The sequence below is a fragment of the Erythrolamprus reginae genome, chromosome 5, assembly GCF_031021105.1.
Source record: "Erythrolamprus reginae isolate rEryReg1 chromosome 5, rEryReg1.hap1, whole genome shotgun sequence".
Taxonomy (NCBI): Eukaryota; Metazoa; Chordata; class Lepidosauria; order Squamata; family Dipsadidae; genus Erythrolamprus; species Erythrolamprus reginae.
The window spans coordinates 100,724,767-100,747,403 of record NC_091954.1 but is presented as its reverse complement, the minus strand read 5'-3'; the positions used below and the strand labels follow the sequence as shown (position 1 = coordinate 100,747,403).

The following is a 22,637-nucleotide window of genomic DNA, read 5'->3' as shown; positions in this document are numbered from 1 at the left end:
TATACTATTTTCTGTATTTTATCTTAGGATGGAAATATGTTTATCCCAGGCATGTTTAAATTCAGTTACTGTGGATTTATCTACCACGTCTGCTGGAAGTTTGTTCCAAGGATCTACTACTCTTTCAGTAAAATAATATTTTCTCATGTTGCTTTTGATCTTTCCCCCAACTAACCTCAGATTGTGTCCCCTTGTTCTTGTGTTCATTTTCCTATTAAAAACACTTCCCTCCTGAATCTTATTTAACCCTTTAACATATTTAAATGTTTCGATCATGTCCCCCCTTTTCCTTCTGTCCTCCGGACTATACAGATTGAGTTCATTAAGTCTTTCCTGATACGTTTTATACTTAAGACCTTCCACCATTCTTGTAGCCCGTCTTTGGACCCGTTCAATTTTGTCAATATCTTTTTGTAGGTGAGGTCTCCAGAACTGATCTTAGGAATCTTAGGAATATTTATTTATTTATTCGATTTCTAGGCCACCCTTCTCCTGAGACTCAGGATATAATAATAATAATAATAATAATAATAATAATAATAATAATAATTATTATTATTATTATTATTATTATTATTATTATTATTAATTAGATTTGTATGCCGCCCCTCTCCGAAGACACTCGGGGCGGCTCACAACAATAATAAAACAATATTACAATGAAACAAATCTAATATTAAAAACATCTAAAACCCCATCATTTAAAACCATGCAGCACACGCATACCAAACATAAAATATAAAAGCCTGGGGGAGGTGTCTCAGTTCCCCCATGCCTGGCGATACAGGTGGGTCTTAAATAATTTGAGAAAGACAGAGGGTGGGGGCAATTCTAATCTCTGGGGGGAGTTGATTCCAGAGGCCTGGGGCCACCACAGAGAAGGCTCTTCCCCTGGGGCCCGCCAAATGACATTGTTTAGTCGACGGGACCCGGAGAAGGCCAACTCTGTGGGACCTTATCGGCCACTGGGATTCGCGCAGTAGAAGGCAGTTCTGGAGGTATTCTAGTATAATTCTAGCAAGGCCAAGATTTGGGTTTTGGACATTCTGGTTGCCTATTGTAAACAAAAAAGTAAGTCACACAAATGGATTTCCTAATGCTCTGAACTTAATTTCCTTCTTGGATTAATTAACATACAGACAACTACATCCTTTCAGACTGGAATAACCAGACTGGAATATGTTTATATTTTTTCAGCATAGGAGGATCTATAGCAGTGTTTCCCAACCTTGGCAACTTGAAGATATCTGGACTTCAACTCCCAGAATTCCCCAGCCAGGGAATTCTGGGAGTTGAAGTCCAGATATCTTCAGGTTGCCAAGGTTGGGAAACACTGATCTATAGGATATTGCTTATGAATATAACCTGAGAATACCAAAGCTAAAATCAAGATACCAGTAGTCTGTTCATAAAATAAAATCCATGACTTGAACCAATGCATTGTGGGAAATTAAAACCAAATGTATCTAACTGACATAGTAGATGTGACTAAATAAATTACATAACACTGGACAACAAAGGTTTTGCTTCCTGAACATTTTTTGGGTGACTCTTATATGGATTTTTAATTGCTAATCATGAAAATAAGCTATCATTTAATTTATCACGTACTATTTTATAGAAATCTTCTGTTTTTACGCAATGGCAATGCCCTTCATGACCTGTTGGCTACTATGGACACATGATACATATGGAAACATGGAGTTGTTGTTGAACTACAATTACTGTACAACTGGAATATTTGTACCAAGTACAAATACAAATCGGCAGCAAAACATTTTAGCCCTGTTAAACTCATGCAGCATGTCAGAAATACTATGCAATTAATTGTGTTACAGTCATTAAAAGTTGATTTCATATTTTTTTAAGATCCCTCGTGATACAGTAATGTTGAAATTATATCTGTGTTCAGTTTGAAGGTGTCTGTTGTTATCATCAGGTTTTTCTGAAAGCAAAACCTTTGAAAAAATTTGTTGCCCAATATCAACACTTCTACTTCATGTATACAAATGGCATAAATTGGTATAAATAAAACATTACACAAATGATATAAAAGACACAAATTTTGGCAACTGTTACCAACTATTGACGCTAACAAGTGATAATTTAAGGAGAGAAGTCCTCTCTTTTTCCATCCCTGTCTCCTCCTCACCCTTGTGTGTGTGTGTGTGTGTGTGTGTGTGTGTATGTGTATACACACTCTTGAACCATTTCCAAAAACAGGTGAGGCCTGGGTTTTTTCTCTCTCTTATTCTTTGGGTGCTTTTTATCATATGCTTTAAATCAAGAGTCACTTCTCTCTCTATTTTGTTTCTCTCTCTTTTCTCTCATTCTCTGTCTCAATCATTTTCTCATTTATCTCTCTCCCTTCCTCTCCTTCTCTCTCTCTCTCTTGCTTTCTTTCTCTCTTGCTTTCTTTCTCTCTCACTCTTGCTTTCTCTCTTTCTCTCTTTTCTTTCTTTCTCTCTCTCACTCTTTCTCTCTCTCTTGCTTTCTTTCTCCCTCACTCTTGCTTTCTCTCTCTTTCTCTCTTTTCTTTCTCTCTCTCTCATTCTCTTTCTCTCTCTCTTTCTCTCTCTCTTGCTTTCTTTCTCTCTCTTTCTCTCTCTCTCTTTCTCCCTCTCTCTCTCACTCTGTCTCAGCAAAAAATTGCGAGACTGGAACCTGAGCTTCCTTCTTCGCGGCATACCTGACCATGTCTCGCGGCACACTAATGTGCCACAGCACACTGGTTGAAAAACACTGCTCTAGAAAACCAACGTTTTACTGCATTTTGATTATTTTAAGCTTTTGAAACTAGCAGTTTCTGATCAAAAGACATCCACAAAGAAATGTTCAGATTTCCACTTGTGGATATTTTGCTTCTCACCTTGCACATGCCATAGTCAGTCAACTTGATATGTCCTTCAGAATCCAGCAAAACATTGTCCAGCTTCAAGTCTCTATAAATTATTCCTCGTTCATGAAGGTAGTTTAAAGCTAAACTGATTTCTGCAGAATAAAACCTAAAATAAAATCAGCATTTTTAAATACACTTCGAAAATTTGGATAGATCCCTGCCTAGCAAGTCATTTTCCCCATAAAAATGAAAGCACTTATTTCTTTCTTGTCTTTGCACCTTTTTAGGCCGTGGCATCATGTTGCTCCTGGAACAATCTATTGAATGGGAAGATCCATGGAATACAGTGATACCCCGTCTTATGAACTTAATTGGTTCTGGGACAAGGTTTGTAAGGTGAAAAGTTTGTAAGACGAAACAATGTTTCCCATAGGAATCAATGGAAAAGCGATTAATGTGTGCAAGCCCAAAATTCACCCCTTTTGCCAGCCGAAACGCCCGTTTTTGCGCTGCTGGGATTCTCCAGAGGCTCCCCTCCATGGGAAACCCCACCTCCGGACTTCGGTGTTTTTGTGATGCTGCAGGGAAATACCAGCAGGGGAATCCCAGCAGTGCAAAAATGGGTGTGTCGCTGGCAACGGAAGTCCGGAGGTGGGGTTTCCCAGCAAGGGGAGCCTCAGCGAAATTGCAGCATCGCAAAAACACAAGTCCTCGAAACCCACCTCCGGATTTTGGTGTTTTTGTGATGCTGCAGGGAAATCCCAGCAGTGCAAAAACAGGTGCTTCGCTGGCAACGGAAGTCCGGAGGTGGGGTTTCCCAGCAAGGGGAGCCTCAGCGAAATCGCAGCATCGCAAAAACACAAGTCCTCAAAACCCCATCTCTGGACTTCCGTTGCCAGCGAAGCGCCCGTTTTTGCGCTGCTGGGATTCCCCTGCAGCATCGCAAAAACATGGAAGTCCGGAGGTGGTGTTTCCCATGGAGGGGAGCCTCAGGGGAATCCCAGCAGCGCAAAAACAGGCACTTCGCTGGCAACAGAAGTCTGGAGGCGAGGCATCCCAGTGGCGGCAGCTTGGGTTGTAAGGTGAAAATAGTTTGGAAGAAGAGGCAAAAAAATCTTCAACCCTGGGTTTGTATCTCGAAAGGTTTGTATGACGAGGAGTTTGTAAGACGAGGTATCACTGTATTTTGAATCAGAAACAGGGCAAAGTAAACATTCGCTTTCTATCTCAAGGTTGTTTAAAACCACCATAAATTACCCCTGTTTTATGTCAGGTCAGCTTTTTGCTTAGCTGGATTTAATCCTTACTAACAGGCTGCCTCTGTGCCCAAGATTCTTTCTACAGCTCATCTTACTATTATTTTTTTTAAGTTTTGCTTTTGAAACGCCGTTATCTAAGGAAGCTGGAAGAAGATGGGTATAATTACTAGTACCAGCCAGACGCGACCATGTTTCAGTTGAGCGCCAATAATTGCACAGAGTGGTAGCAGTGGTAATTATTGTTAATTCCACATTAACTGTAATTGTTACTTTTTTTGGCTTTGAGTGACAAAACAAAACAAAAAGTTTAAATAGTTTACTACCACTTCTTTAACACTATTGGAGGCTCTTTGAGACAGAATTGAATCCACTGGGCCTGGGGAAATCAATCTACGATTCTTGACAAATATTTTAAAAAGTCCTTGAAAAGGCAAGGAAAACTAATCTGGAAAAAAATATGAATATGTAACTGAGAAAAAGAGAGAGAGAGACGGAGGGAGGGAGAGAAAGAGGAAGGAAGGGAGAGAGGGAAGGAGAAAGAGAGAGATGGAGGGAGGGAGAGAAAGAGGAAGGAAGGGTGAGAGAGAGGGAAGGAGAAAGAGAGAGAGGGAGGGAGAGAGGGAAGGAGAAAGAGAGAGACGGAGGGAGAGAAAGAGGAAGGAAGGGAGAGAGAGAGGGAAGGAGAAAGAGAGAGAGGGAGGGAGGGAGAGAAAGAGGGAGGAAGGGAGAGAGGGAAGGAGAAAGAGAGAGGGAGGGAGAGAAAGAGGGAGGAAGGGAGAGAGGGGGAGAGAGAGAGGGGAGGGAAAGGAAAGGGGGAGAGAGGGTGTGTGTGCATGTGTGTGTGTGTGTGAGAGAGAGAGAGAGAGATTGTTCTTCCTTTCTCAGCCAAGATGGAAATAATAAACAGAAAAGCTGGGATCAGAGCCCTTCAACTCCCACAAAAGAAAACATGCTGATAACCCCGGGAAAAAACCAATATGCTGCACTCAAATATATTTGGTTTTTTCTCTCTACTAGCCTGCAAATTTCACATCAAAGAAGCACAGACCTGGAATGTTCTTCTGGCAATTTCCTTTGTCGCTGCATGTGAAACATGAGGTCTCCTCCATTCACATATTCGATAACGAAAAACAGCCTAAATCACAAGGAGAGATTAATGCAATGGATCATTCCCACCTATGCGGTTATCATCGCTCACCTTTTTATCACTTATGTATCTTAAGGGGTTATTGTTCTCAAAGTATGATTTCCTCGCTATTCATTGTAAAATGTATTTACTCTTCCGCAACTTGAGAGATTATTTTCCCCACATGACTGTGCTTTATTTATACATTTCCCTCTTACACTGTTTGGTTTGATAATGATAGAAGATAGGGAGAACACCAAGCATTCCTAAATACCTCAGGATTAATGGTTTCCTTTTAATAAATTTTCATTAGAGAATTTCAGTGAGAATTTCAATCGGTTTCCGGTCACAATTCAAAGTGTTGGTCATCACCTATAAAGCCCTTCATGGCACCGGACAAGGGTATCTACGAGACCGCCTTCTGCCGCACAAATCCCAGCGACCGGTTAGGTCCCACAGAGTTGGTCTCCTCCAGGTCCCGTCAACTAAACAATGTCATTTGGCGGGACCCAGAGGAAGAGCCTTCTCTGTGGCGGCTCCGACCCTCTGGAATCAGCTCCCTCCAGAGATTAGAACTGTCCCCACCCTCCTTGCCTTTCCTAAACTCCTTAAAACCCACCTCTGTCGTCAAGCGTGGGGGAACTGAAACATCTCCCCCTGCCTATGTAGTTTTCTGTGTATGATATGACTGTATGTATGTTTTTTATATATTTTTAGACTTTTTAAACGTATTATTGTTATTTTAGAGTTTAACTATTAGATTTGTCATTATATATTGTTTTTATCATTGCTGTAAGCCGCCCTGAGTCTACGGAGAGGAGCAGCATACAAATCTAATAAATAATAATAATAATAATTTATTCATCACCACCATGGAAGCATACAAACAGGACAGCAGATATTAAAATTACTAAAGATTAATTTGTTGCAACCTACTTTTTTGGGTTGTTTTCCCATCTGTCATACCAGGTTTTCTCATTCTAGTATCAAGAGCTCATTTGTTCCACATAGGAAGTTGTATTTTCGAAGGATCGTTTGCGTATTACATTATTTTGCTCACATCATCCACTTATGATCAGATCTTTCACACTCAAAGCCATTTTTTAAATTTTTGTACATAGATCTATGTAATCTATAGCTAAACTATTATGTGAAAACATTCTCAAATGTAATCAGAATTCTCATCGTCATCCCAGGGGTCTCCAAAATTGGCAATTGTAAAGACTTGTGGACTTCAAAACCCAGAATATCTGGCTGGAGAATTCTGGGAGTTGAAGTCCACAAGTCTTAAAATTGCCAAGTTTGAAGACTTCTGACTCATCCTGCTAGCTTGTTTTAAAACTATAGTCAAATAATATTTTTCATATCCTCCTTCTCCTTAAGGCTATCGAAAGTCTTTTTGTGAAACGTCTATCCTCCTCTCCCCATCTTAAAAACCATGTGTATGTGAATGTCGCTTTATATTATAATATTCTTAATTATATAGATCAGTGCTAGGGAACCTTTTTTCCCTCGGGTGCCGAAAGAGTGCGGGAGGGCGCTATTGCGCATGTGTGAGTACCCGCACACATAATTCAATGCCTGGAGAGGGCAAAAACAGCTTCCCCCGCCCCTCGGAGGCCCTCTGGAGGCCAGAAACGGCCTGTTTCCCAACTTCTGGTGGGCCCAGTAGGCTCGTTTAGCCTTCCCCAGGCTTCAAAAGCTTCCAAGGAGGGTAAAAACACCCTCCTCCATACCCCCCAGAGGCTCTCTGGAAGCCAAAAATGCCCTCCCAGTGGCTTTGTGTGAGCCAAAAGTCAGCTGGCCAGCACATACATGCACACTGGAGTTGAGCTAGGGTAAACTTCTGCCGCACGAATCCCAGAGACCGATTAGGTCCCACAGAGTTGGCCTTCTCCGGGTCCCATTGACTAAACAATGTCGGCTGGCGGAACCTAGGGGAAGAGCCTTCTCTGTGGTGGCCCCAACCCTCTGGAACCAGCTCCCCCCAGAGATTACGATTGCCCCCACCATCCTTGCCTTTCGTAAACTTTTTAAGACCCACCTCTGCCGTCAGGCATGGGGGAATTGAAACATCTTCCCCAGGCCTATATATTTTGTGTATGGTATGTTGTGTGTATGTTTTTTAATTATGGGTTTTTTAGTTTTTAAATATTAGATTTGTATTTTACATTGTGTTCTACTATTGCTGTGAGCCGCCCCGAGTCTACGGAGAGGGGCGGCATACAAATTTTATAAATGAATGAATGAATGAATGAATGAATGAATGAACGGCTCGTGTGCCAGCAGATATGGCTCCGTGTGCCACTTGTGGCACCCTTGCCGTAGGTTCGCCATCACTGATATAGATGATTTCCTTGTTGGATTATCTTTCTTGTGAAAATAATTTTGCAAATAAGTAATGACGTAGTTATTTTTTTAAATGAAAGCAATACTTTATTTCCTCCCCCTCCCCAAAGTATAAACAATCTCTTATAAAAAGAATATGTGCAAAAAATATCTTATTGCGTGGTTTACCTGCTTTCTGTCTGAAAACATGAGTGAAGACCAACAAGGAAAGGATGATTGGATGCTTGCTCGAAGACATGCTTTTCTGTTTGAACCCAGTCAATATCCTGTAACAAACATACACAGAATACGTCTTGTCTTTGCAATATTTACTGGGAAATGCTATTTAAACTTGCTAGCTAAAGTTGATTATCGAACAGGAGATAATCAGGGAGATCTACTCTTATAATCACAAGGTGGAACATCATGTACTCTCTATGAAGGAATGGGTTCTAACTTATCTCGCTGCTGATTCACTTCCTTCCGCACCGTGAGGCCCCTTACGCATGTGCAGTGCCCCCCCCCAAAAAAAGTCCTGCACCCAAGAGCCAAAACCAAGATGGCAATAAATGCACAGTGCTGGAAACTCGGCTTCTGTGCATGTGCAGAAGGGAAAAAAACACCAGGGGAAAAATTCCTCCACAAATTAGAAACATAGAAGACTGACGGCAGAAAAAGACCTCATGGTCCATCTAGTCTGCCATTAAACTATTTTCTGTATTTTATCTTAGGATGGATATATGTTTATCCCAGGCATGTTTAAATTCAGTTACTGTGGATTTACCAACCATGTTTGCTGGAAGTTTGTTCCAAGGATCTACTACTCTTTCAGTAAAATAATATTTTCTCATGTTGCTTTTGATCTTTCCCCCAAATAACTTCAGATTGTGTCCCTTTGTTCTTGTGTTCACTTTCCTATTAAAAACACTTCCCTCCTGAACCTTATTTAACCCTTTAACATATTTAAATGTTTCGATCATGTCCCCCCTTTTCCTTCTGTCCTCCAGACTATAAGATTGAGTTCATTAAGTCCTGATACGTTTTATGCTTAAGACCTTCCACCATTCTTGTAGCCGGTCTTTGGACCTGTTCAATTATGTCAATATCTTTTTGTAGGTGAGGTCTCCAGAACTGAACACAGTCTTCCAAATGTGGTCTCACCAGCGCTCTATATAGCGGGATCACAATCTCCCTCTTCCTGCTTGTTATACCTCTAGCTATGCAGCCAAGCATCCTACTTGCTTTTCCTACCGCCCGACCACACTGCTCACCCATTTTGAGACTGTCAGATTCCCCCTCAAAATATTTTTTTTTAAATCCCCCCGCCCCTGAAAATAGATGGCAGCATCCAAGGACCAGCACCAACAGAACCGGTTCGGTGATATTATTGTGATATCACCAGCAGGTTGCTACCAGTTCAGGAGAACCGATCCAAACTGGGAGGAACCCAATTCTGTCTCTATGTCCACAAGCAGTAATTGTTCATAGATTCTTAGGGCACCATTGAGGAATCTAAAGTTTCCAACTTTACTGATCAGTGCAAATTCAAGATTAACTTATATTTCCCACAGTACTTACACTGTGTTTATTCTACTACATTGAATCAAATCTCTTGACCCTACATAATGATTTGGAATTTGCTAATAACGTTATGCATTACTGGGCATATTTAGGCTGAATATATCACAAGATGCAGCACAACGACACTTGAATGTCCAAGGTTTCTGATTTCAAAGTGTTCCTCTTGTATAAATTCAACCTTGTTTGCAACATTTTTGTTGATGGAAAAAGTAGCTAAGCATAATAGGAGATCGGAAGTGGAACTTTTCCAGAAGCAAAATCTGATCACAAATTTCAAGAAATTATTAACTGTCTAATCCACTGGCAGATTCGTTAAAGATTTCCCTGGTTATCTGTAATAAATGTTGTAGGTAAAACCATTATTGGATAAAAAATTCCCTATTCCAAAAACTAAACCACCTCCCTGAAGCGGCATACCTCCGGGACCGCCTTCTGCCGCACGAATCCCAGCGACCGGTTAGGTCCCACAGAGTTGGCCTTCTCCGGGTCCCGTCAACTAAACAATGTCGTTTGGCGGGACCCAGAAGAGCCTTCTCTGTGGCGGCCCCGACCCTCTGGAACCAGCTCCCCCCGGAGATTAGAACTGCCCCCATCCTCCTTGCCTTTCGTAAAGTTCTTAAGACCCATCTCTGCCATCAGGCATGGGGGAACTGAGACATCTCCCCCGGACCTATACAGTTTATACATGGTATGTTTGTGTGTATGTTTGCTTTTAATAATGGGGTTTTTAGCATTTTTTAAATTATTAGATTTGTTCTTACATTGTTCTTGTTATTGTTGTGAGCCGCCCCGAGTCTATGGAGAGGGGCGGCATACAAATCTAATAAATAATAATAATAATAATAATAATAATAATAATAATAATAAGGCACTAGAAAATGGCCTACTCAAGATAGAGAGGGTATTCCACTGGATTTGACTAGAAGCCAGTCATAGAACAATTTCCGCAGGTAAGGCAGAGGACAAAATCACCAGGTTGATAATGTGGTATGTAAAAATTAAAAACATTTGTTAAGTATCACTCACCTCATCGTCATTAACTAATTCTTTTTTCACAACTTTCATGGCGTAAATGCGTTCTGTCTTCTTTAATCGAACTAAAAGTACTTTTGCGTAACTTCCTCTCCCTATGACACGGAGTAAATCGAAATCTTGGAGACCGAGACTGCAAGATACTTTGCCACTTTCTCTACTCTTTGCCTGTAAGCAGAGAAATTCCATTAATTAGTTATCATGCAATGCTGAACCATTCGTATAGCCAACCATTTTTATACTAATCATTTGTGATAAGGTAACCACATAAAGCCAATTAAAGGAATTTTTATTTATGGATTTACAAAAGCACCAACAATCTTAGAAACATAGAAGACTGACGGCAGAAAAAGACCTCCTGGTCCATCTAGTCTGCCCTTATACTATTTCCTGTATTTTATCTTAGGATGGATATATGTTTATCCCAGGTTATAAGGTTATATGTTTAACCTTTATTATTATTATTATTATTATTATTATTATTATTATTATTATTATTATTATTATGTCAGTACAACACAGCAAACAAGATCACTATGCTGGATTTCGTATTTCATCACCAGTCGGGCGCTTCCCAAGCACCTAGGACTGCGTGATGTAGCGGCGAATTATGTTTGCCGATCCCAGTAAAGCGGCTTTTTGCAATTGACAGATGGAGATGTTGTCAATTCCGATGGTTTTAAAATGTCCGCTGAGATCCTTTGGTACTGCGCCCAGCGTGCCAAGTACCACTGGGACCACTTTCACCGGCTTATGCCAGAGTCGTTGCAGCTCGATTTTTAGATCTTCGTATTTCACTAATTTCTCTAGCTGCTTCTCCTCAATTCTGCTTTCCCCTGGGATTGCGATGTCGATGATCCATGCTTTCTTTTTCTCCACAATCACAATGTCTGGTGTGTTATGCTTCAGAATTCAGTCAGTTGGAAGTCGGAAGTCCCACAGTAGTTTTGCTTGCTCATTTTCGACCACTTTTTCAGGCTTATAATCCCACCAGTTCTTTGCCACTGGTAAATGGTAGTTCCGGCACAAGTTCCAGTGGATCATCTGTGCCACAGCATCATGTCTATGCTTGTAGTCAGTCTGTGCAATCTTTTTGCAGCAGCTGAGTATGTGATCGATTGTTTCATCTGTTTCTTTACAGAGTCTGCACTTTGGATCATCTGTTGATTTTTCAATTCTGGCTTTGACAGCATTTGTTCTAATGGCCTGTTCTTGTGCCGCCAGTATTAGTCCTTCTGTCTCCTTTTTGATTATTATTATTATTATTATTATTATTATTATCATTATTATTATTATTAATTAGAGCAGCAGAAAAAAATTTCTTAGTAGAAAAAAATTAAAAGTACCTCTTTTTCTTCACCAACGTGGTCTAGACTTTCATGACTTGAAGGATGATATGGAATCACTAAAGGGAAAAGAAATAAGAAACTCAGATCTCCAGATGAATGCAAATATTTGCAAAAGGCTTGTGTTAAAACTGGTAACTGGATTGGGCTAATGCAATTAATCTATACGGCACTGCTCCTGAAGAGTATTTGTAAGTTTCAGCTGGGGCAAAACGTAATAGCATAGGGAATTATAGGTAGCGGTCACTCAGGACAGGTGACACTTGTGCTCTGCAAACTGCCATGGCTGCAAGAATAGGTAGCCCTTATCTTATGACCATAGTTGGAATAGTAATCTCTATTGTTGAGTAAAGCAGTTGTTTAGCCAGGCGTCACATGGACTGCCCATATGACTGCTTTACTCCAAAACTGGCGAGGAGGTGGAGAGGGTTGGTAGTTTCAAATTTCTGGGCACTTATATCTCAGAGGACCTCTCATGGACTATGAACGTTAATATGCTTGTGAAGAAGGCACAAAAGAGGCTGGACTTCCTGAGAATACAGTGTTCCCTCGATTTTCGCGGATTCGAACTTCGCGAATAGCCTATACCACGGTTTTTCAAAAAAATATTAATTAAAAAATACTTCGCGGTTTTTTTCCTATACCACGGTTTTTCCCACCCAATGACGTCATATGTCATCGCCAAACTAATAATTTTTGCAAATAAAAAACAAAACAAAAATAATTATTGTTAATAAATAATTACGTTTATAAATATCAGGATCACTAAGTGTCTTATTCAATGGCGAGTACCAGTAATAAGGGTGAGTAAATGGTTGTTAAGGGAATAGGAAATGGTAATTTAGGGGTTTAAAGTGTTAAGGGATGGCTTGTGATACTGTCCATACCGAAAAATGGTGTATTTACTTCCGTATCTCTACTTCGCGGAAATTCGACTTTCGCGGGCAGTCTCAGAACGCATCCCCCGCGGAAATCGAGGGAACACTGTACTCAGGAAGACAAATTTATCTCAGCATCTACTGTTGTCCTACTATCGCAGCACCATTGAGAGTGTCCTGACATACGGCATTCTAGCTTGGTATGGGAGCAGCTCTGTAGCGAACAAAAAAGCTCTACAGAGAACTATTAAAACTGCCCAGAACATCATTGGGCTCCAGCTATCCGCCCTGGATGACATCTTCACATCTCGCTGTTCTAGGAAGGTGCATACCATTCTCAAAGACTCTTCTCATCCTGCTTACAATCTCTTTGAACTGTTACCTTCTGGCAGAAGATACAGAACAACTAGAACTCGGACCACACGTTTCCTGAATAGTTTTTATCCCAGAGCTATACTCGTAGTTAACAACGAACTAAAGGGTCACCATCAGTGAACTGTTGGACAATATTACTCGGTCTGTCATGTAGATGGTTGAGTGGTTCAGGGTGGGGAATTTGTAGTGGGTGGGACATTTTATTCTATTTTTTATTCTATTTTTTTATTCCATTTTTAAATTTATCTATTCTGATTTTATGTATGGTGGGACTGGTCTCCGTGTGTCACACGATTTTCGTTGCCAATGACAATTCGTTGTTTTGACAATGAAAATAAATTTATTATTATTATTATTATTATTATTATTATTATTATTATTATTATTATTGCAATCTTAGCACTACAACTGTGGTTGTTGAACGACCACATAGGTTAGTGATGGCGAACCTTTTTTGGCTGGGGTGCCAAAAGGGTATACATGCGCATGATAGCGTGTGCGCACCGACACTCATAATGCAATACCCTCCCCCCACATATGCACATAACACCCCCCCAATGCTGCGCTCCCTGTAGATGTGCACAGGCCTCACGAAAGGCTCCAGATTTCCAGTAGGCCCGTTGGGCTGCTTTTCCCTCTCGTTAGGGTTCAGGAAACCTGGGGAGAGCCAAAAAAAAATGGCCAAATGGACTAACCGGAAGTTTATCAGCGAACTTCCGGTTGGCCCGTTGACCTGTTTTTCACCATCCCCAGGTTTCTTTTCCCTGAAGCCTTGGGGGAGAGCAAAAATGGCTGAAAATGAACTGGAAAGCATGTGAATGCATGCTGGAGTTGACATAGGGAAACGCCTCACGCGCCCTGTGTCACGCTGTGTATTGCCAGCCCCAGAGACATTCAGTAATTAAATAGTTAACTGTGTGTATGTTAATTAGCTCCACCCATGATGATGTAAAATCCTGTCTGGACAGCCAGCGTCACTCCTTTTCTTCTTGGGAAGAATCCATCTTCTCTCTAGTCTTCAACAATGTAAGACGCATAGAAATTGCCTGGGATCAGGCCTAGCTATTTTCTTTGTTTTCTTAATAAAAGTAACTTCGTTTGAAAGCCGTTTCTGTAACTTAGTCCGTCGCCTCCGATAAGGTCCCACAGAGTTGGCCTTCTCCGGGTCCCGTCGACTAAACAATGTCGTCTGGCGGGCCCCAGGGGTAGAGCCTTCTCTGTGGCGGCCCCGGCCCTCTGGAATCAACTCCCCCCGGAGATTAGAACTGCTCCCACCCTCCTTGTCTTCCATAAACTACTTAAGACCCACTTATACCGCCAGGCATGGGGGATTTGAGACACCTTTCCCCCAGGCTTATTATAATTTATGTTTGGTATTTATGTGCTGTTTGGTTTTTAATTATGATAGGGTTTTTAGTTTTTTCTTAATATTAGATTTATGCCTGTATATATTGTTTTTTATCATTTGTTGTGAGCCGCCCTGAGGCTTCGGAGAGGGGCGGCATACAAATCTAATAAATTATTATTATTATTATTATTATTATTATTATTATTATTATTATTATTATTTGATTTATTATAGCTCACGCGGGCTGTAATTTATCTACAAAATCTTGACATCATCAGATATGACCCAATGTGCTACCTGTGGCAGGCATGTCATAGGCTCACCCTCACTGACATTAAGAGGAGTCACATGTAAGGAATGCAAGATGCCAGGGCCAAGAAAGGTTTCCGCCTGAGTAAAGATTAACTCATCACGCATGGCCTGCCCCAACCAGCTTTGAGACCCTTCGCAACTATTACCTTGCCACACTGACTATTTGCTTGGATTTCAACTCACTTACTAGGGGCTGGCTTCAAGAGCTTCCGGTCGAAGAAGTTCAGGTCTTGTTGGTGCACAGAAAGTATCTCCTTTGACGGAGGGCAGAAATGGCGTCAAAACGCTTTCGGGATTTTGGCTCCATTTCTGTACCCAACCAAAGGAGTTCAGGTCCCTTCAGGAGGCAGCTCTTTCAAGCCAGTTCTCAGAGGCCAGAGGAAGTCCTCTCAATAAGCGGCAGCATCCTCTCAACCTTCCAGGTGGACTTCCTCGTGACTTTCTGGGTAGCCCAACAGAGAAGGTTTCAAATGGGGAATCCCACGATCACGGGGCATTTGATAATCGGAATAAGTTGTGAATAAGTTGCCAAGCACGTAGACAGCAACCATGTGATGGTGGGGGTGATGGTGCAATTACCTGGTTCTATAGTATCAGAATGCACTGAGGAATGATCCATAGACTCCTACAAGATACATAAATGAAAGGAAAAGGAAAAAGGTAAGGTCATACATTTTCAATCAGCTACCATTTCTGGAAAGAGCCAGTGTGTATATTTTGGGATAAATTTCACTCTTTCCCAAGCAAACCTGAAAACATGCAAGAGGTCAAGCTGCATGGTGCCTTCATTAGAAATGGTTTAGTTAAAATAAACCCTATGACTTTACTCAAATTGTTCCTGTACATAAAAACGTTTTATTAATATCAACAATTAGGATTTTTGTAGGCAGGCAAAAAAAAAACCCCCAAACGAACAGATTTCAAGCCTTGATTATTTCTTACTAATGTGTTCACAGTACTGCTATACAGTGTTCCCTCGATTTTCGCGGGTTCGAACTTCGCGGATAGCCTATACCACGGTTTTTTTTAAAAAATGGTTTTTTTTCTATACCATGCTTTTTCCCACCCGATGACATCATACATCATCGCCAAACTAATAATTTTTGCAAATAAATAACAAAAAAATTAATTATTGTTAATAAATAATTATGTTTATAAATATCAGGATCACTAAGTGTCTTATTCAATGGTGAGTACCAGTAATAATGGTGAGTAAATGGTTGTTAAGGGAATGGGAAATGGTAATTTAGGGGTTTAAAGTGTTAAGGGATGGCTTGTGATACTGTCCATAGCCAAAAATGGTGTATTTACTTCCGCATCTCTACTTTGCGGAAATTCGCCTTTTGCGGACGGTCTCGGAACGCATCTCCCGCTAAAATCGAGGGAACACTGTACATTTAAACACACATACACCTGAGAGAAGTACAACAATCAATTTTACTTACCAGTGGTAAAGCATGACGGCCACATTCTATGCTGACAAGTTTATGACATTTTTTATGAACTAGAAGTTTACAATTGATACATTTATAGCCTTGGCGCCCTAATCCCCATATTCGGTCGGTACAGATGGCACAATGAGCTCTCTGGGGGGGAAAAAGAGAACATAAATAGTATCTGGATATCTGCTCTCAATCTGGAATGGCATTTAATTCCTATTCTCTGCTTTACATGTAAATTATTACATAGGAAACACACCCATAGTTTACTTTATTAGTCCTAATATTTGTTCTTCATTAAGTGTTTTTTAAGTTAATTTTCTACTTTTTTTCCAGGTTATAGTTTTCTTTATATTCTGAAGCTGTGCTAAATATTCTATATTTTACAAGCGCTTATTTTCTATTATTTTTGAATGCTTGCAAAAATACCAATAGCTTCCCCAATTATATGCCCTCATCATGCCCTCATCACCTCGAGGCTCGACTACTGTAATGCTCTCTACATGGGGTTACCTTTGAAAAGTGTTCGGAAACTTCAGGTCGTGCAGAATGCAGCTGCAAGAGCAATCATGGGCTTTCCCAAATATGCCCATGTTACACTGGTTGCCGATCAGTTTCCGGTCACTATTCAAAGTGTTGGTTATGACCTATAAAGCCCTTCATGGCACCGGACCAGACTATCTCAGGGACCGCCTTCTGCTGCACGAATCCCAGCGACCAGTTAGTTAGGTCCCACAGAGTGGGTCTTCTCTGTGTCCCGTCATCTAAACAATGTCGCTTGGCACGACCCAGGGGAAGAGCCTTCTCTGTGGCGGCCCCGACCCCCTGGAACCAACTCCCCCCAGAGATTAGAATTGCTCCCACCCTCCTTGCCTTTCGTAATCTTCTTAAAACCCACCTCTGCCGCCAGGCATGGGGGAACTGAGATACTCTTTCCCCCTAGGTCTTTACAATTTTATGCATGGTATGTCTGTATGTATGTTGGTTTTACAATAGGGGTTTTTAACTGTTTATATTGGATTGTCATATGCCGTTTACTACTGTTGTTAGCCGCCCCGAGTCTACGGAGAGGAGCGGCATACAAATCCAATCCAATCCAATCAAATATATCTATATATAATACACATAGTACCAAATATAATGTAGAATATATGTTTGGTACTATATATTAATATAATATTTTCATCTATTAGGATTAACCTAGTAGGATTATTAAATATGTATTGATCATTTCTAAAAGAATAAAGGGGGATGATGTGAATGATTAAGCAAAGGGAGAAAAAGAAAAATGCTCATACATAAATCTAAACATGGACAAAGGAATTACAGAAATTACATAGTTAATATTTAGTGTATTGTTGATGAAAAATAAATCATTAAAAAGAACATTAAATTATTTTAACAATGAGAAAGAACAATTTATTGAATGAACCACTGTCAGATTTACATATTCATTACTGTCATAATCTTATACAACAATGACTATGTTTTTAACACCCTGCTAAACAAAGAGAAAAACAAATTGGAGTAGGTTAGACATGCATTTACATAATTTAATTTCCAGACTGACAGCAGTGTTCAAAACCAAAAAGACCTGCAGGACTTAAAAGATTATGGCATAAACTTAAAACTAGGCCCAGATAAGTTTTTTTCAACCTGTAAAATGCTAGCATTGGGAAAACAATATTGTTTTCTTTTTTCTTGGGGAGATCACAAGAGTTCACTCTGGTTTCAATTATGTCAAACTGTGTATTTGGCAACTGACTGTTATTTAAAATACTTTTCACAATACAGTAATACCTCATCTTACGAACTTAATTGGTTCCGGAAGTAGGTTCGTAAGGGGAAAAGTTCGTAAGACGAAACAGTGTTTCCCATAGGAAACAATGTAAAAGCGATTAATGTGTGCAAAGGGAAAAAAAATTGCAAAATGGCGCTCCGCTAGGCGGCGCTGCCTGGCTGTCACCTTTTAAAACATCCGGGGGGCTTCTTGGCGTTCTCCCGAACCCGAACCCAAACTTTTCGGGTTCGGGAGGCCGCCGAGAAGAGCCGCTGCCCGGCTGTCACCTTCTGAAATAGCCGGGGGGCCACGTTCGGCCTCCAGGAAGGATGTCTTCGTGACGTCAAAGCTCCACCCATGGAATTCCCTATTGGGATCCCCCACCTCCTTTCCAGCTTTCAGATCAGCCGAAAATGCCGCTGCTGATTGGAAAAACGGTGTTTCGATGGGCGGTGGCGCCCGGCTGTAACCTTCTGAAACAGCCGGGCGCTTCTCAGTGGCCTCCGGAACCCGAACCCAAACTTACGGGTTTGGCGTTCGGGAGAACGCCGAGAAGCCCCCTGGCTGTTTCAGAAGGTGACAGCCAGGCGGCGGCGCTTCTCGGCAGCCTCCCGAACTCGAACCCAAAAAGTTCGGGTTCGGGAGAACGCCGAGAAGCCCCCCGGCTGTTTTAAAAGGTGACAGCCGGGCGGCGGCACCCAGCGGAGCGCCATTTTGCGATCTGCGGTGGGTTCGTAAGCCAAAAAAAGTTCGTAAGAAGAGGCAAAAAATTTCCGAACCCCGGGTTCGTATCACGAGGGGTTCGTATCACGAGGTACCACTGTATTGTGTTGAGAAAAAAGACTTTGAGATACAGTTGCTTTATCTTTGCAGCTTATGTAGTCATGGCCTTTATATGTTGGTTAAGAGCCGCAGTAGCACAGTGGTTAGAATGAGGTACTACGGGCTAACTTCTGCTGACTGCCAGCAAGATGTGGCAGATATTCTTAGCATGTAAAACCATATAAGTTTCTGCTTTTTATAAAGTGGTCAAATTAATACAGAGTAGAATTAAGTTCAGACTGTTGGTTTGGTCCTCCACAACAGTTCTAGTTTCTCATGTGGCCCCTTGAGAAAATGAATTTCTCATCTGTTTGGTGGTTTACAGCTGCTAAGGACAACTATAGTCCACAGTGGTTCCCAAACTTGGCAACTTTAAGACTTGTGGACTTCAACTCCCAGAATTCTCCAGCCAGCTATGCTAGGCTATGTATAGCTATGCTATGCTGGCTGGAGAATTCTGGGAGTTGGAGTCCACAAGTCTTTAAGTGCTAAAGTTTGGGAACCACTGGAATAATCCAAGGTATATGTGTAGAGACCAGTGGAAGATTAGATCCTTTAGTTCTGCAGAAATATTTGCAAGGTATTTCTTCCCCTTTTAAGGACATAGGATAATTTAGAAGTAATGGTTGAAAATCAAAAGGTTATCAAAAATAAAAATTCTTATTGATAAAGTTGTATTGTAGTGAAGGTAAATAAATTCTGGGTTAAAAGCTGATAAAGTATATTTGAGCTTTTAAAGTCTATTTTCTTAGCATCAGTACTTAAATAAAAGGAAATAGTTATCTGACACCACAAAAGATCAAAGTCCAATTTTGAAAAGTGAAAGCAGAAATGAACTTACTCTGTTAAAACGCTTGGCTTGAAACGTATGACCATTTGCACAATAGAGCTTTCTCCATCTCCGTGCACCCCTACGATAAATAGATTCTAAGGAAAAATAAATAAATAAAGTTAATCTAGTAATTATGACAAAGAAGACAAAGCTGTGCGTAATTAAGCTGAACCTTTGTTCAAGAACTGAATAAATCAAACTTCTATATACAGATGTCACAAAGACTGCACAAGCCAGGTAAATGGGAACGATTTCATACTAACAAAAGAGAACAGATATACTGAAAACAGTGTCCTCATTAACTGTTCTGTCTGGGTCCCCCCAGACGCCAACACCAACCAAAAAGAGTATCCAGACACACTGGTAAAAAGCAAAGGCAGTTTCTATACTGGAAAGCAAACACAGGTAACAAAAACTGTTCTTACAGACAGGAACACGATGAAGCTTCACAGAGGTTTCACGAAGGCCAGGCAATAAAACAGGCTTCTTGCTGGCAAAAACAACACTGGAGATAATAAAACCCACGCCTCCCCCAAGTCTTTCAGCCTTCTAGGCCACAAGCCAAGATCAGAGACACCAAGAATCGAAGCAAGGTCACAGGACTCCCAGTTGATAACTCTCCACAAGACTGTAAGGGCGGGCCTGCCTTTTCAACCCTGCTGAGGAGAACCACACCCAAACCCAGCTGTTGCCAATTCAGGGATGGAAATATCTTTCTAATTGGCCCCTTCGTTGAGCTGCACGTCTCTGCCTCATGTCTATTATAGCCTGTGCGTCTTCATCCAATGAATCCAGGCTACTAGCTGGGGAGAGGCCCCCCCCCGGGGGTCTCAGGCTGCTCTCCCTCCTCCTCTTCCTGACGTTCCTCTCCCCCGTCTGCCTGGTCCTCCCCCTCCTGGTCACTGTCCTCCTCCTCTGGGCATGGATCCGGCAGAGCTCCAGCCGGTCCCTGAGGAGTCTCAGGCTGAATCACAACATTAACAATTTGTTTTTCATATATTAAAAAAAATAAAGCTAGCTTAAAAGGCTTGGGAAATATTTTAGGAAGGTTTTTTTCCTCCTCTTTTTACAATTCCATCTTCTCTTGATTCGGGCTGGAAGGACCGTTGAACTTACCTGAACGGTCTTCTCGCTGCACTGTGAGGAGAGTCCAATGTGGGTTGTTCTTCAGCCTCATTGGCAGGGACTGAGTTAAAAATTAACATAATTATTATGTCCCGCCCCCCTCTACCTCCTCAGGTTCAGTCAAGAAAAACGAAGGAATAGTGTAAACAAACCAATTTTATTAACTAAGAAGTTAAACTGGTAACGAACTGAACCCCTGGGCCAAGAAGCCGGGAGGGTTTGGACTCTCCTCACAGTGCAGCGAGAAGACCGTTCAGGTAAGTTCAACGGTCCTTCTCCCCTGCACTGTTCGGAGAGTCCAATGTGGGATATACCCAAGCAAACCAACTAGGGCGGGATAGGCTGGACCAGGGGTGTCTGAACACAAACCCGTTGCAGCACTCTGCGACCGAATGCCGCTTCCGATGAAGCGAATGAGTCTATACGGTAGTGTCTGATGAAAGTCGTGGGGGCCGCCCAGGTTGCGGACCGACAGATGTCATCGATTGACGCCTGTGTGTTCCAGGCGGCAGTGGTGGCTGCACTTCTGGTAGAGTGAGCCGTGATTGTCCTTGGCAAAGGTGTCCCACGTGTCCTGTATGCCTCCATAATGCAGGACCGGATCCATCGGCTGATAGTTTTAGAGGACACCTTGTTGCCCATGGATCCTGGGAAGAAGGAAACGAATAATGCTTCTGATTTCCTGAAAGAGCTGGTCCGTCGAATGTAAATCTTTAGAGCTCTACGGACGTCCACTTTGTGCCAGCGTAAGACTGACGGGTGTGAGCCGTGGGTACAGAAGTCCGGTAATATTATGTCCTGGGATCTATGAAATCTTGTGTTGACCTTCGGCAGAAAGCTGGGATCTAACCGAAGAGTAACCCGATCTGGGTGGAACACGCAAAGGTCCGGCCGGACTGACAATGCCGCGAGTTCCGACACCCTGCGAGCAGATGTGATGGCCACTAAGAACGCTACTTTGATTGATAGAAGGCGAAGCGTGATTTCTCTCAGTGGTTCAAAAGGAGGTCCTGTAAGGGCCTGTAAGACCAAAGTCAAATCCCAGGATGGGAAGTGATGGATAACTGGAGGAGAAAGATTCGAGGCTCCTCGGAGAAAGTCTTTAACCCATGGATGATAGGAAATCGGTTGAAGGGGGTCTGGTCTTAAGACCGTGGCGATAGCTGCCACCTGCCTGCGAAGGGTGTTTGGGGTCAGCCCTTCGTCCAGCCCCTTCTGTAGGAAGTCTAATAGATGTAAGATGGAGGCTGAGCGAGGGGGGATCTCTCGAGCTCTGCAGAATCTACAAAACGCTGCCCATGTCGCTTGGTAAATACGAGTCGTTGACGGGCGTCGAGCCGATTGGATGGTATGGATGACCTTTTCCGACAGGGATTCTGCCCTCAAGCGGTCCCCCTCAATCTCCACACGGCAAGCCTCCACCACTGAGGCTCTGGGTGCACCAACGACCCCTGGGTGAGGGAGAGTCTGTGGTATGGGATCCTCCATGGCGGGGAGGTTGAGAGGTCCATCAAGTCCGCGAACCATGGTCGTCTGGGCCAAAAGGGGGCGACGAGAATCACCTCCGCCTGCCCCGAGAGTATCTTGGAGACTACCCTGGGTAGAAGGCAAGTCGGAGGGAAGGCGTAGAGTAGACCCCTTGGCCATGGGGAGAGGAGCGCATTGATACGGTCGGCTCCCGGGCACGGGAACCGGGAGTAGAATCGGACCACTTGGTTGTTGAGGTGGGTCGCAAACAGGTCCACTACCGGTTCCCCGTAACGGTGTATAATGTCCTGGAAAACCTCCGGGTTCAATGACCATTCCCCAGGGTCGATGGTTGTGCGGCTCAACCAATCCGCCTGGGTATTGTCTGATCCTGAGATGTGTTCTGCTTGGATCGAGACCAGGTGTGTTTCCGCCCAAGACATCAGGGAGTGAGCCTCCTCCATCAAACGGCCCGACCTCGTACCTCCCTGATGATTTATATGGGCCCTTGTTGCTACGTTGTCCGTCATGACGAGGACATGCTGTCCCTCTACCCGGTCTTTGAAGGAGTGGAGTGCCTTGAAGACTGCCCTTAGTTCTAGTAAGTTGATATTGGGGTCCCTCAGGTCGTCTGCTGTCCAGAGACCCTGGGCCACTCTGGAGCCGCAATGTGCTCCCCAGCCGGAGAGGCTCGCATCTGTAGTGATCGTCACCTCCCGATGGTGTAGGAAGGGAGAGCCTCTGGTCA

At 42.5% G+C, this 22,637-nt stretch overlaps 1 protein-coding gene across 1 annotated transcript in view; it reads right to left on the bottom strand.

Annotated features, from left to right (window-relative positions):
* Positions 1 to 22,637, bottom strand: part of PRKCI (protein kinase C iota) — a 68,732-nt gene that overhangs the window by 12,788 nt on the left and 33,307 nt on the right. The window contains exons 5-12 of the mRNA XM_070753621.1: positions 19,307 to 19,392; positions 15,870 to 16,010; positions 15,004 to 15,049; positions 11,512 to 11,570; positions 10,160 to 10,333; positions 7,742 to 7,839; positions 5,147 to 5,233; positions 2,870 to 3,005 (exon numbers count right to left, since the gene is read on the bottom strand). Coding sequence (XP_070609722.1) covers positions 2,870 to 3,005; positions 5,147 to 5,233; positions 7,742 to 7,839; positions 10,160 to 10,333; positions 11,512 to 11,570; positions 15,004 to 15,049; positions 15,870 to 16,010; positions 19,307 to 19,392 — 827 coding nt within the window. The remainder of the gene's footprint in view (positions 1 to 2,869; positions 3,006 to 5,146; positions 5,234 to 7,741; positions 7,840 to 10,159; positions 10,334 to 11,511; positions 11,571 to 15,003; positions 15,050 to 15,869; positions 16,011 to 19,306; positions 19,393 to 22,637) is intronic.